General features: G+C 41.4%; 4 protein-coding genes across 4 annotated transcripts; all 4 read right to left on the minus strand.

Annotated features, from left to right (window-relative positions):
* Positions 1-540: 540 nt before the first annotated feature.
* Positions 541-852, minus strand: LOC306868227 (histone H4; the record flags this gene model as incomplete). The annotated part of the gene is made up of 1 exon (XM_079414311.1): positions 541-852. The coding sequence occupies one exon, from the start codon at positions 850-852 to the stop codon at positions 541-543; it is 312 nt and encodes a 103-aa protein (XP_079270437.1).
* A 4,690-nt stretch (positions 853-5,542) lies between these two features.
* LOC306868246 (histone H3.2) lies at positions 5,543-5,953 on the minus strand (the record flags this gene model as incomplete). The annotated part of the gene is made up of 1 exon (XM_079414333.1): positions 5,543-5,953. One exon carries the CDS (start codon positions 5,951-5,953, stop codon positions 5,543-5,545), a length of 411 nt encoding a protein of 136 aa, XP_079270459.1.
* Positions 5,954-6,534: 581 nt separating this feature from the next.
* LOC306868239 (histone H2A-like) lies at positions 6,535-6,921 on the minus strand (the record flags this gene model as incomplete). The annotated part of the gene is made up of 1 exon (XM_079414328.1): positions 6,535-6,921. The coding sequence occupies one exon, from the start codon at positions 6,919-6,921 to the stop codon at positions 6,535-6,537; it is 387 nt and encodes a 128-aa protein (XP_079270454.1).
* Positions 6,922-8,802: 1,881 nt separating this feature from the next.
* Positions 8,803-9,140, minus strand: LOC306868160 (histone H4). Its single transcript, XM_079414211.1, has one exon. The coding sequence runs from the start codon at positions 9,132-9,134 to the stop codon at positions 8,823-8,825; it is 312 nt and encodes a 103-aa protein (XP_079270337.1). The 5' UTR covers positions 9,135-9,140; the 3' UTR covers positions 8,803-8,822.
* Between the last annotated feature and the right edge of the window lie 4,484 nt (positions 9,141-13,624).

Below are 13,624 nucleotides of genomic sequence, written 5' to 3' on the forward strand. Positions count from 1 at the left end.
TTCCCGCTCTTTTTGTTAAATGTTGTAAAAAGAAAACAAATATATACAAATTAATGTATATGTGTATGACATTTTTCAAATATCATACAAATATCAGTGTAATTTTTAAACCCCTTAATAGGCCCATTGAGCGAAATTAGAGAAAGGAGATCAATGACAAAATATCTTAAATATCATTCTCATTTTATTTTTTTTCTTTATTTTGTAAACCACCTAAATAAATAAAAAGCGCTAAACAAATGCAAACGCTATGCAGGACAAACATATACTATCATTCAGTGTGCTCTTGAAAGAAACACTTCACCAGTTTATTTTTGAGAATCTGTTTTCGGATCAGAAACAAGAGTAAACATATTCTGGATGAAATAATCACACCAGCGATGTTCTGGGTGCATGACCACTGGTTCCACTATTTAAGTAAAGTTCATACATAAAACTCTTGCTAGTTTCCACCAAGAACATCATTATTTCAACTCTTTATGTGACAGTGTGGGCGGCTCTTAAAAGAGCCTTTGTGTGTTTCCGATAATACGGACGTGTTTATCCTCCGAAGCCGTACAGAGTGCGTCCCTGTCGTTTCAGAGCGTACACGACGTCCATGGCGGTGACGGTCTTTCTCTTGGCGTGCTCGGTGTAGGTAACGGCATCGCGGATCACGTTCTCCAGGAACACCTTCAGCACACCGCGGGTCTCCTCGTAGATCAGACCGGAGATACGCTTGACTCCGCCGCGGCGAGCGAGACGACGGATGGCGGGTTTGGTGATGCCCTGGATGTTATCCCGCAGAACCTTCCGGTGCCGCTTAGCGCCTCCTTTCCCGAGTCCTTTACCTCCTTTACCTCTTCCAGACATTGCTGCAGTTGTTGCTTGTTAGTGATGAACACGAATCTGTATAAAGAATTCCAGGGAGGTCTTTTACATTTGCTTACAGGACCTAACTGAAACCAACCCGGCGCGCACCCCCTCCCCCGCTAGTTAGAGCAGGAAATAATGTGGTTTAACCCCAAAGCTTGATCTAACAATGTCTGTCCTTTGTTTCGTGTTGAAATTCATGTTTTAAAAGGTTAATTGGACAAAGAAGATTTCTAAGATCATATACTCAGAGTAAACAGTTTGCCTAGGATACCAAATACAGAAAAGAAAAATAACTTCTGTTCTATATTAAAATTAATATATACATAAATAAAAAATAAACATGCATGTATATATATATATATATATATATATATATATATATATATATTCAGTGTCCTGCGTTGGTGTTTTAAAATGATGAGGCAGTTTTATATAGCTATGTGTGTGTGTGTGTGTGTGTGTGTGTGTGTGTGTGTGTCCCTGTTACACTTAATGTTGTCACATTTTCCTGGGTAAATAAATATTACATAAAAAAGAGAATACATATAATTATATTTTGTATTTCGTTAATATTATTTGTTAATACTAATTATACATTTCATAGTGTTTTATGCATTTTTATATTTATTCCAAAATAATAACTAAAGGCAGTAAATATTTGAGCAATATTTTGGAAACAATAAGGTTTCATTAGTTAACATTAGTTAACTACTTTAGTTAACATGAACTAAGAATAAACAATAGCCTACTTCAACAGCATTTATTAATCTTAGTTAATATGAATTTTAACATTTACTAATGCATTATTAAAATCAAATTGCTAACATTAGTTTATGCACTGTGAACTAACACAAACTAACAATGAACTGAATTTGTATTAACTAATGTATACAAAGATTAATAGGCTAAATACTGCAATAAATATTCATTGTTTGTTCATGTTAAATTAAATTACAGTTTAGCTTATTGTAAAATGTTACCAATATTTTTGATTTGTGAACTGATGTCCAGGTGCTCTTTTTAATAGTCAGCTTATTAACTTAATGACTACAGACCTGTGGCTCTAACGTCTGTGGCCATGAAATCATTTGAAAGACTGGTTTTGGCTTATCTGAAGGACATCACTGGACCCTTACTGGACCCCCTGCAGTTTGCCTACAGAGCAAACAGGTCTGTGGATGATTCAGTCAACATGGGACTGCACTTTATCCTGCAGCATCTGGACAGACCAGGGACTTATGTGAGGATCCTGTTTGTGGACTTCAGCTCCGTTTTTAACACCATCATCACAAACACCCTTCAGAATAAACTAACACAGCTCTCCGTCCCCACCTCTGTCTGTCAGTGGATCAACAGCTTCCTGACAGACAGACAGCAGTTAGTAAAGCTTGGTAAATTCACATCCAGCACTCGTACCATCAGCACTGGAGCTCCTCAGGGCTGCGCTCTCTCCCCACTGCTCTTCTCCCTCTACACCAACAACTGTGCATCTAAAGACCCCTCTGTCAAGCTCCTGAAGTTTGCAGACGACACCACACTGATCGGCCTCATCCAGGATGGTGACGAGTCTGCTTACAGACAGGAGGTTAAGGAGCTGGCTGTCTGGTGCAGTCTCAACAACATGGAGCTTAACACGCTCAAAACTATAGAGCTGATTGTGGACTTCAGGAGAAACACCCCTGCTCTCCCCCACTCACCATCATGAACAGCACTGTGACTGCAGTGGAGTCATTCAGATTCCTGGGCACCACCATCTCTCAGGACAATCACATTGACTCTACTGTGAAAAAGGCCCAGCAGAGGTTGTACTTTCTTCGCCAGCTGAGGAAGTTCAATCTGCCACAGGAGCTGCTGAAACAGTTCTACTCTGCCATCATTGAATCCATCATCTGCACTTCAATAACTGTCTGGTTAAGCTCAACTACCAAATCTGACCTCAGAAGACTACGGAGGGTAGTCCGGACTGCTGAGCGAACCATTGGTACAACCCTCCCCACTCTCCAAGAACTGTACTTATCCAGAGTGAGCAAAAGGGCTGGCAAAATCACTCTGGACCCCTCACATCCAGCACACTCCCTCTTTGAACTGTTACCATCTGGTCGACGCTACAGAGCTCTGAGCACCAGAACGACCAGACACAGGAACAGTTTCTTTCCTCAGGCAATCCATCTCATGAACACTCAACAATAAAACGCAGAACACACAACTCTATTATGTATTCACCACACTTGCTTACTTCTTTATTTATCTCATTTTCAAATTTGTACATATCAGACCTGTACACACATAATTGTCTATATTATATATTGTGTTTTTGCTGTTTTGTACATTGCCTTTTTGGATATTTGTATTATTCTTTATTATCTGTGTCCTGTCCTGTTGCTGTCTCTCTGTTGCACTGTGGAGCTGACAAAACAAATTCCTCCAATAAAGCTCATTCTGATTCTGTCACTGATTTTCGGGTCATCGTCGTCATAAAAGCAACGTAAACACTGCCACAGACACTAAGATATATCTTTCATTTTATCACTGTGAATGCTCACTCAAAACTGACGCAGTCATCATGTTTTCAGACCATTTCAAGTTTTATTTTGACGTGACACAAAGCAGTGATATCTAAGCTGGAGAGTTGTCTACTTACTTTATAATTAGTCAATCACGCCATCATTTTCTTCATTCATGCCGAGAACTCACATGAAAATAAGAGGCGGGATTTATCGCAGGAACCAATCACATCCAATTATAGCACTATGGAGGCATTGCCTCCTCTCACGTGACTTTCCCCCATTCGTTTCAATGAGCCTCCAGAAAAGTCACCGCACACTTTAGGGTCTCTGTATTAAGTCTAGGGACTGAAGGGAGGCAAGCCTCCGCTGTAACTTTACCAGCCTGTATATATATATAATTGTTACTATAATGACCATTTGAAGTAGGCTATTGTTTATTCTTAGTTCATGTTAACTAAAGTAGTTAACTAATGTTAACTAATGAAACCTTATTGTTTGCAGAATATGGATCAAATTGTTACTATAATGCAGTGAACAGTAAGCACACGTGACTGCTAGTTTCCATGACTTAAAATGCATTATATAAAAACAATGAGACAATAATTACTGGTTAATTAATAATAAACATATGGTTTTATTAAATAACACTATTAAAATACATAATGAATACAAAATAAACAATGTATGTACATTACATATCATTACAAATGCCTGCAAAGGTGCCAAAGGCCTGGTAATTGCTGTTGTTACACTTACAGGACAATCACATCCTTGTTTAATATTGACTAAGCATTTAATTCAAATATCCACTTTTTTTTGTAATAGAAATGCTACGGCCTTTATAATTTCTTCAACAAAAACTCATGGGCATCACCACCCTTACACAAATTATCCATGGTTTTCAGTGGCAGCTGGTGGCAAATTTTCTAGGTGGGGCGCCACATCCAAAATTTTAGCATACATCCTGCTATGATTTATCCCAGTATAACAAAAAGAAAAGGATTGTTTTACCAAATTCAAGATTGAGGTTGCTTCTAACAAAACTTATTTTTTTTAATAATAATTCACAATTGATATGTACAGTGCAACAGCAAAATCTGTGAGAAAAATAAATAAATGTTACATTTGTTTAGAACATTTTCTATACATATATAAATAACTACAAGTCAAGCTGCAGTACCAAGCAGGACCACACGGAGACGGCAACAGATCACTATCCCAGTCGCATTAAAGTTATATAAATATACCCGGTAATGTATTCAGAATTATTAAACAGAGCAAAACACAAATAAAACAAAAAATGAATTTGTTGAGTGTGGTGATCTGAAGGCAGCTCAACATGACTGAGTGAACAGCTCCTGTGTCAGAGTGAATGTTGATGCTAATACACCACTGTACATAGCAAACTTCTATTAAAAACACGCTTCTTCAGCGAGTATCCATTATAAAACACTTGCCAGACATCCGATCATACTCGTACATACTCATACTTTATGAGGCACATACTTGGGGAAGTCGTGGCCTAATGGTTAGAGAGTCGGACTCGTAATCCAAAGGTTGCGGGTTCGAGTCCTGGGCCGGCAGGGATTGTAGGTGGGGGGAGTGAATGTCCAGCGCTCTCTCCACCCTCAATACCACGACTGAGGTGCCCTTGAGCAAGGCACCGAACCCCCAACTGCTCCCCGGGCGCCGCAGCATAAATGGCTGCCCACTGCTCCGTAGGTGTGTTCACTGCTGTGTGTGTGCGCACGTTGGATGGGTTAAATGCAGAGCATGAGTTCTGAGTAAACTCGTTAAACATAGCAAGATACATTTATGATATAGTTGTAACAATTTATAATGTATTAACGTTTATGAAGTTACGTTAATACACTGATAGGTGCTAATGATGAAGTGTTAATACACTTCGCTGAACTATATACACATTAGAAACACTTTAATTTACTTAAACGTGTCATTGCGAAACAAAGTTAGAAATAGTATTTAACATGTTACGCTTTTGCAGTAATGGCAAACTAAAATTGATAATATGAATATAACCCACACAAAATAACTTCCATTAAGGTAGTGTCACTTTCTACTCGTTATACTCAGCGTTACAGCAGTAATTATCTCCTTTACTGTGATTTTGATGGCTCTGAAAAGAGCCTTTGGTATTTAGGGTTGGAGTCAGCAGGAGTTTAAGCGCGCTCTCCACGGATGCGGCGGGCCAGCTGGATGTCTTTGGGCATGATGGTGACTCTCTTGGCGTGGATGGCGCACAGGTTGGTGTCCTCAAACAGGCCGACCAAATAAGCCTCGCTGGACTCCTGCAGGGCCATGACAGCGGAGCTCTGGAAGCGCAGGTCCGTCTTGAAGTCCTGAGCGATTTCTCGCACCAGACGCTGGAAGGGCAGCTTGCGGATCAGCAGCTCGGTGGACTTCTGATAGCGACGGATCTCTCGCAGAGCCACGGTGCCGGGCCTGTAGCGATGAGGCTTCTTGACGCCGCCGGTGGCCGGAGCGCTCTTACGGGCAGCTTTGGTAGCGAGCTGCTTCCTCGGGGCTTTGCCGCCGGTGGATTTACGAGCGGTCTGCTTGGTTCTGGCCATTTTTTCTAGTTCTCGGTCTAGTTCTCCTGAACAGAATGACTATGTTGTCGTGCAGGGGCTTTTTAAGCTCTCCTGCCGTGTTGGGCGGTGCGTTACCAGCAGCATTTGATTGGCTGTTGTGTTTACGTCGCAGCGTGAGGCAGCCAATCACAGTCCGTTTCCTGTTTTCGAAAAAGCAGCGGCGGTTTGCGTTTCCCGCTCAAATGGTTTCTGTTCAGTGACACATGTTTGGTTCCCTCTACATGTTCACCAGAAGGTTTGTTAAAATCAGAGAAAAAAAAAAAACTATTTTATGTATTCAGGTTTTTTTTTGTCTTTCATTGAAGGATCCTTTTTTGCGGGTCCACTCACACTAACTGATGTGTACATATCACTATTATAATGAAATTATAACTAGCTGTTGGTATCACTCATGTCCAGCGGATAAGATGCAAATCGTGTTTACTGTAGCTTATATATAGAACCATATACATGCAACAAAAAGAAACGAAACCGTTTAAACTTATAATTCAAATTACTCTTAATAGAGAAGGTGGGTGGCTCTTAAAAGAGCCTTTGGAGTTTACTGAAACCGCTTTAATTTATTTGCTCTTGGCGGGTTTCTCGGTCTTCTTGGGCAGCAGCACGGCCTGGATGTTGGGCAGCACGCCGCCCTGAGCGATGGTCACTCGGCCCAGGAGTTTGTTCAGCTCCTCGTCGTTGCGCACCGCCAGCTGCAGGTGACGGGGGATGATACGGGTCTTCTTGTTGTCCCGAGCGGCGTTTCCAGCCAACTCCAGGATCTCAGCCGTCAGATACTCGAGCACAGCGGCCAGATAAACCGGAGCACCGGCACCGACGCGCTCGGCGTAGTTACCTTTGCGGAGAAGCCTGTGAACACGACCGACGGGGAACTGTAGCCCTGCTCTGGAGGAGCGAGTCTTAGCCTTCGCTCTGGCCTTGCCGCCGGTTTTACCTCTTCCACTCATTGTTGAAGTATGTTAAAGCTGATGTAGATATAATTGCGCTCCAGCGGGACAGTCAGTATTTAAGAGAGAGTGCTCGTCGTCTATTGGTCAGAATCTGTCACAGCTGCAAACCAATCACAGCAAGCCCCTCCAAAACTCCAAACCCCTCCCCTCTCTGCCAGCCTTTCATTCTCATCTGTTCTAATGAGTGGATGAATGAACAGGGAAAAAAATAAATAAATAAACAGGAAATTTAAAGCTTTTACATATAAAATGCGTTTCATGCAAAAGACAGTGCAATAACCAACATTATCCCGCATTGAATAAATATGTCCACATAAACACTGGAAAAACAAAGAAATGGTTGATTTTGTAAGTAGATCAGTCTGACATTCTCTTTAAATCAAGAATAGCATCCGATGTTTTAGCTACATGCGTCCTATCAGTTCATTTGTTTCAGATATTTAAAATGCTAATGTGAATAAAAGTTCATAGATAACTGCATTATCATTTTTATTATATATTATTATCATATATAATTATTATTTCAAGGCATTAATGTTTGCCTACAGAACCACCACTGGCTCTGCACCCCTTTACCTAAATTCATTCATTCAGACTTATATGCCCTCTAGAAGCTTGCGTTCTTCAAGTGAACGATGCATTATTGTACCATCCCAAAGACACACAAAAACACTTTCACGGACTTTTTCATTAACTGTTCCCATCTGGTGGAATGACCTGCCCAATTCAATCAGTGTAACTTAGCCGAATCCTTACCCATCTTCAAGAAACAGCTAAAAACTCATCTGTTCCATCTTTACTTGACCCTCTAACTCTAGCACTCTCTATTCTAATTTTATTTTATCTGTCTTTTTTATAAAAAAAAATAAATAATTAATAATAATATTTATCTGTACTGCGTTAGGCTAACTGAGACTTTTGTTGGTTTTGATTGCTTCTTATGTCCTCATTTGTAAGTCGCTTTGGATAAAAGCGTCTGCTAAATGACTAAATAAATAAAAATAAATAAAACTATTTTCTATGAAGTATAATCTATTGTAGACTGTATTGTACTGAGATAAGAGCATACTCCCTCTCAAATGCCCCAATAAGCATTTAACGTTAATTAAGATACATAATATTTTGCTCTTTAATTGAAGCAGGTGGGTGGCTCTTAAAAGAGCCTTTTTGTTTGGGAAGAAGAAAAAAATAACACAAAGAATGAGGCTTTTTTCTTTTTGGGAGCTGCCTTTTTAGGTTTGGCTGCTTTAGGCTTCGCCGTCTTGGGTTTGGCTGTCTTGGCCTTCTTGGGGCTTTTGGCTGCTTTCTTAGCCGCTGCTGGTTTCTTGGCTTTCTTGGGGCTCTTAGCTTTTTTATTTTAATATAATTAAAATGCAATTGTTCATGCGCTGGCAATGCTATATATTCAGCATCATTACAGTCTTCAGTGTCACATGATTTTTCAGAAATCATAATAAGCTGGTAAACATACTATAACAGTATCTATTAATTTATATGTATATTTGAGGAGTAGAAAAACATAACAGCATGGGAAACATGCAGTTATTCTGAGTTATATTTTTCAAATAATTATGAAAAAGCTGTGCGACGGGTTTCAATAGAAAGTGTGAATATGGCGGAGTACACTTCTGATGATTATTTAGTTATTATCGTTGTAATAAGACCATTAAATGATGAACATCAAGCTATAGTACTGAAGTGCATGTCACTGTGTCTCTTAGAGATACACTAGGAACAATGTCTTGCAAAACTGTTTATTTGCCAAAAGATAATATAAAAAATATATCTTGTAGTAAAACGTATTACAAACCACATATTACAACACCAAAAACTCTTTAACCGAGAAGATGGGCGGCTCTTAAAAGAGCCTTTGTGTGTTTCTGATAACACGGACGTGTTTATCCTCCGAAGCCGTACAGAGTGCGTCCCTGTCGTTTCAGAGCGTACACGACGTCCATGGCGGTGACGGTCTTTCTCTTGGCGTGCTCGGTGTAGGTAACGGCATCGCGGATCACGTTCTCCAGGAACACCTTCAGCACACCGCGGGTCTCCTCGTAGATCAGACCGGAGATACGCTTGACTCCGCCGCGGCGAGCGAGACGACGGATGGCGGGTTTGGTGATGCCCTGGATGTTATCCCGCAAAACCTTCCGGTGCCGCTTAGCGCCTCCTTTCCCGAGTCCTTTACCTCCTTTACCTCTTCCAGACATTGTTACAGATCTTCAAGCTTTCACGTTGTACAGTAAAAGTTATGACTGTGAGTGTGCGTGGCAAGAGCTTTATATTAGTCTACAGGACCTGGTTGAAACACAAGAAGGCGGAGCTCTCTCTCTCTCTCTCTCTCTCTCTCTCAATTAAATTCAATATTACTTTATTGGCATGACTGTTAAAAATACTAAATTGCCAAAGCTTGAAATATATATAGAGAAATATAATAACAATGAAAATATCACAATAATAGAATAAAACCATTATAACAATATAAACTTAAATACACAGTGTAACAAATAAGAACGTGTGTGAACATGTCATACCACAGTGTTTAACATATAAACACACACAGGCTGAGTGAGGGTCACTGTGGTGGACAGTAGGGAAACACACTGAGGTCAGACATAACACACACATTCATTCATACACACATTCACCTGCTGTCTCTCAGGCTGTGGCACTCCACACGTATCTCACAGCCAGTGCTGCTGTCTGTCCCTCTCCTAGTATAATCTTTATTTGTTCCTCTTCAGTCATGGCTGTAAAGTTCTTTATGATGTTTGTGAATTTGTTGATGTATATGTCTCTGCTTGATTTAAATTGGTAGGAAGTGTGTCTCTGTCTCGATCTCTCCTGTCTCACAGTGAACACACACTCTTTGCTCTCTGGGTAACCAGCTCTTTCTGTGTCTGCCAGTCTCGATGGCTAGTCTGTGCTCACTGAGCCTGTACTTGGTCAGGATCTGTCTCTGCTTTGTGTCTTTGACACTCTGGAGATATGAAGAAAGCACAGCAGCGTCTCTACTTCCTCCGCAAACTCAGAAGAGCCAGAGCCCCGACCCCCATCATGTGCACCTTCTACAGAGGCACCATCGAGAGCATCCTAACCAGCTGCATCACTGTGTGGTATGGCGCTTGCAACGCATCCTGCCGCAAGTCACTTCAGCGAATAGTGAGAGCAGCTGAGAAGATCATTGGTGTCTCTCTCCCCTCCCTCCAGGACATCTACAGCACCCATCTCACCCGCAAAGCCCTCCGCATTGCAGGTGATCCCACCCACCCGACACACAGCTTCTTCAGTCTGCTGCCATCAGGGAGGAGACTGCGGAGTCTCCAGGCGAGGACCAGCAGACTGAAGGACAGCTTCATACATCAGGCTGTCAGGAAGCTGAACTCCCTCCCGTCCCTGCCCCCCCTCCCCTCTTCTTACCCCATACAACACTGAACTCTGACACTATGAGAAAGACTGTTCTCCTGTCAACTTAACAGACTGACAAGCTCTTTTTGCACTACACACATATCTGCACAGTGTTTGTTTTATTTAACTGGTTTGCACTCTATCTATTCTGCCATGTCACTTTATCTACCTTTTTTATTTTTCTACAATGTCCTCAGACTGACAAGCTCTTTTTGCACTATACATATATCTGCACAGTTTTGGTTTATTTAACTGGTTTGCACTCCATCTATTCTACCATGTCACTTTATCTATCTTTTCTTTATTTTTATTTCTCTACAATGTTCTCAGATTGATAAGCTCTTTTTGCACTACAAATATATCTGCACAGTTTTGTTTTTATTTAACTGGTTTGCACATCTGCCATGCGCCTTATGCCACTTTATCCATTTCTTTATTTTATTTTTTTTATTTTTTTATTTTTTTCTACAATGTCCTTACTTGTATAGCTATAGAGTTGTATGTACATATGTTTAAACCGTATTATCTGTATTTGAACGTGTTTAATGTTAACTGTTTACACCAAGGGTCTGAGGGTAACGCAATTTCAATTCTCTGTATGTATGTGCTGTACATGTGGAAGAATTGACAATAAAGCAGACTTGACTTGACTTGACTTGACTTGATATTCTTCTAATTCATACGTTAATTTTATAGTTCGATAGAGTTGTAATTTACTTTGTGTTTTGGTTTCTCATCGAACTGATTGCAATTTTTTTTTTTTCATTTTAGACTATTGACACACTATTTCTTTTTTTTGGGGGGGGGGGGGGGATATTGTGTAGTTGCTTTGACACAATTTGCATTGTTAAAAGCGCTATATAAATAAAGGTGACTTGACTTGTTTCTTGATCCCAATGTTCCAGATATATATGTTTAGATTGTTTGATAATTAGATTTATTTTGATGTTTGGGTGAGAAGCAGTGCTGGTCTGAGACTGGTTAGTGTTAGTAGAGTTAGTCAGGTTAGTAAGTCTCAGAACCAGCTGACTGAGTGGACTCTTTTCAGGGTTCAGTTCTTGGGTTTGTAGTGCTTTAAAATTTAGGGATTCTGTGGGACTTGATTTTAGATGCATCCAGAATTTGAGCGATTTTTTTTTGTATATTTATAATCAATGGGAAACGGACTAATTCTGCCCTACATGCATTATTGGGTGTTCTCCTTTATAACTTTCATCTTGATAAAAGGGGCAGAGAAAGGACACATCGGAGAATTTGAACTGTACTTAGCTAGATGTGATGTGTTTCTCAAACGGATGGCTGCATATCTCAGCTGCCACATCATCAAACGTCGCTGAAGGCCGTCTCAATCGGAAGGATCCTTCGTTTCGAGTCCTTCATTCAGCTGAAATTGAAGGATGCATGGGATGTATCCTCCGCGACCTTCAATCACCCACAATCCTTTGTACCCACTCCATTTCATGAAAATAAACTGACGAAGGAGGAGTCAGTACTGAGCTTGTCTGAATTTATTATGAAATATAAGACAAAAATAATGTTTAAATAAAGCCAGACAGAGTAGTATGTCGTGTTGACTCTACAGCAGCTCTTTTCAGTATTCAAAATATGAAATCTAACAAAAGTTTAATGCTAGAAATTCATCAGATAGAGGTGAGATTCTGTTGGTACCTGCTCATGTAAGTATAAACATATATCACGAACTGCCGTGAGACTGGGTTGGTATAAAAGGGAATGAGAGGGCAGACAAACTAGCACAAATATCAACCAGGACCAGAGATGTTATAAATATTCCCTTTGGTAAAGGAGAAACTGTAGACCACTTCTCAAACTCGCCAAACCGGTTCAAAAGCAGATCACAGTATGGCCAGACAATGCCACCTCAGCACTGCAGGACTGCTTCCAGGACACAGACTGGAACATGTTTAAAGAGGCAGCCACCTACAACAACCACACAGACCTGCATGAGTACACTGAAACTGTGACTGCTTACATCAAAAAGTGCACTGATGATGTGACAGTCACCAAGACCATTACCACACGTGCAAACCAGAAGCCATGGATGACAGCAGAGGTTCGTGGGCTGCTAAAGATCAGAGATGAAGCATTCAGATCAGGAGATAAAGCAGCCCTCAAAACAGCAAGAGCCAATCTGTCCTGTGGCATTAAAATGGTCATATCCTCAAAAAATCAACAATCACTTCATAGACAGCAGAGACACACGGAGCCTGTGGCAAGCCATTCAGAGCATCACTGACTACAAGCCCCCGCCACAGCCCTGTGATGAGGACACATCCCTCCCCTATGCACTCAACCACTTTTATTCACGGTTTGAAATGCAGAATAGCACACCTGCACAAAAACTGCCCACACCTCCCAACGACCGGGCGCTCTGTCTGTCTCCAGCCGACGTAAGGAAGACCCTATCTAGGATTAACCCACGCAAGGCTGCGGGTCCTGACAACATACCTGGCCGTGTTCTGAGAGACTGTGCTTACAGATATCTTCAACACCTCGCTGAGCCAGGCAGTCGTCCCCATATGTTTCTAATCCACAACAATCATACCGGTACCAAAGAAATCACCTGTGTCCTGTCTAAATGACTACCGTCCCATAGCACTGACTCCAATCATGATGAAGTGCTTTGAGAGGCTAGTCATGCACAACATCAAAACCAGCCTCCCCAACACACTTGACCCGCTCCAGTTTGCATACCGTCCAAACCGCTCTACAGACGATGCAATTTCCTCCACCCTCCACCTGGCTCTTACCCACCTAGAAAATAAAGACTCCCATGTTAGAATGCTGTTCATTGACTTCAGCTCAGCATTCAACACAATAATCCCACAACAGCTCATAAATAAACTAAACCTGCTGGGCCTTAACAATTCCCTTTGTAATTGGATCCTGGACTTTCTAACCGGAAGACCTCAGTCAGTCCGTGTCGGCCACAACACCTTGAGCTCTACCACACTGAGCACAGATGCCCCACAAGGCTGTGTGCTCAGCCCGCTGCTCTTCACACTGCTGACCCACGACTGCACTGCCAAGTTCAGCTCCAACCACATCATTAAGTTTGCTGATGACACAACAGTGATAGGTCTCATCAGCAACAACGATGAAACGCACTACAGAGAGGAAGTGGCACAGCTGGCTGAATGGTGTGGCACTAACAATCTGTCCCTCAATGTGGAGAAGACAAAGGAGGTTGTGATGGACTTCAGAAGAAACTCCGTTGACCACCCCCCACTGACCATCGACAGCTCGACTGTGGAGAGAGTCAGCAGCACTAAAT

The sequence above is a fragment of the Barbus barbus genome (genome assembly GCF_936440315.1).
Source record: "Barbus barbus genome assembly, chromosome: 50".
Classification (NCBI taxonomy): Eukaryota; Metazoa; Chordata; class Actinopteri; order Cypriniformes; family Cyprinidae; genus Barbus; species Barbus barbus.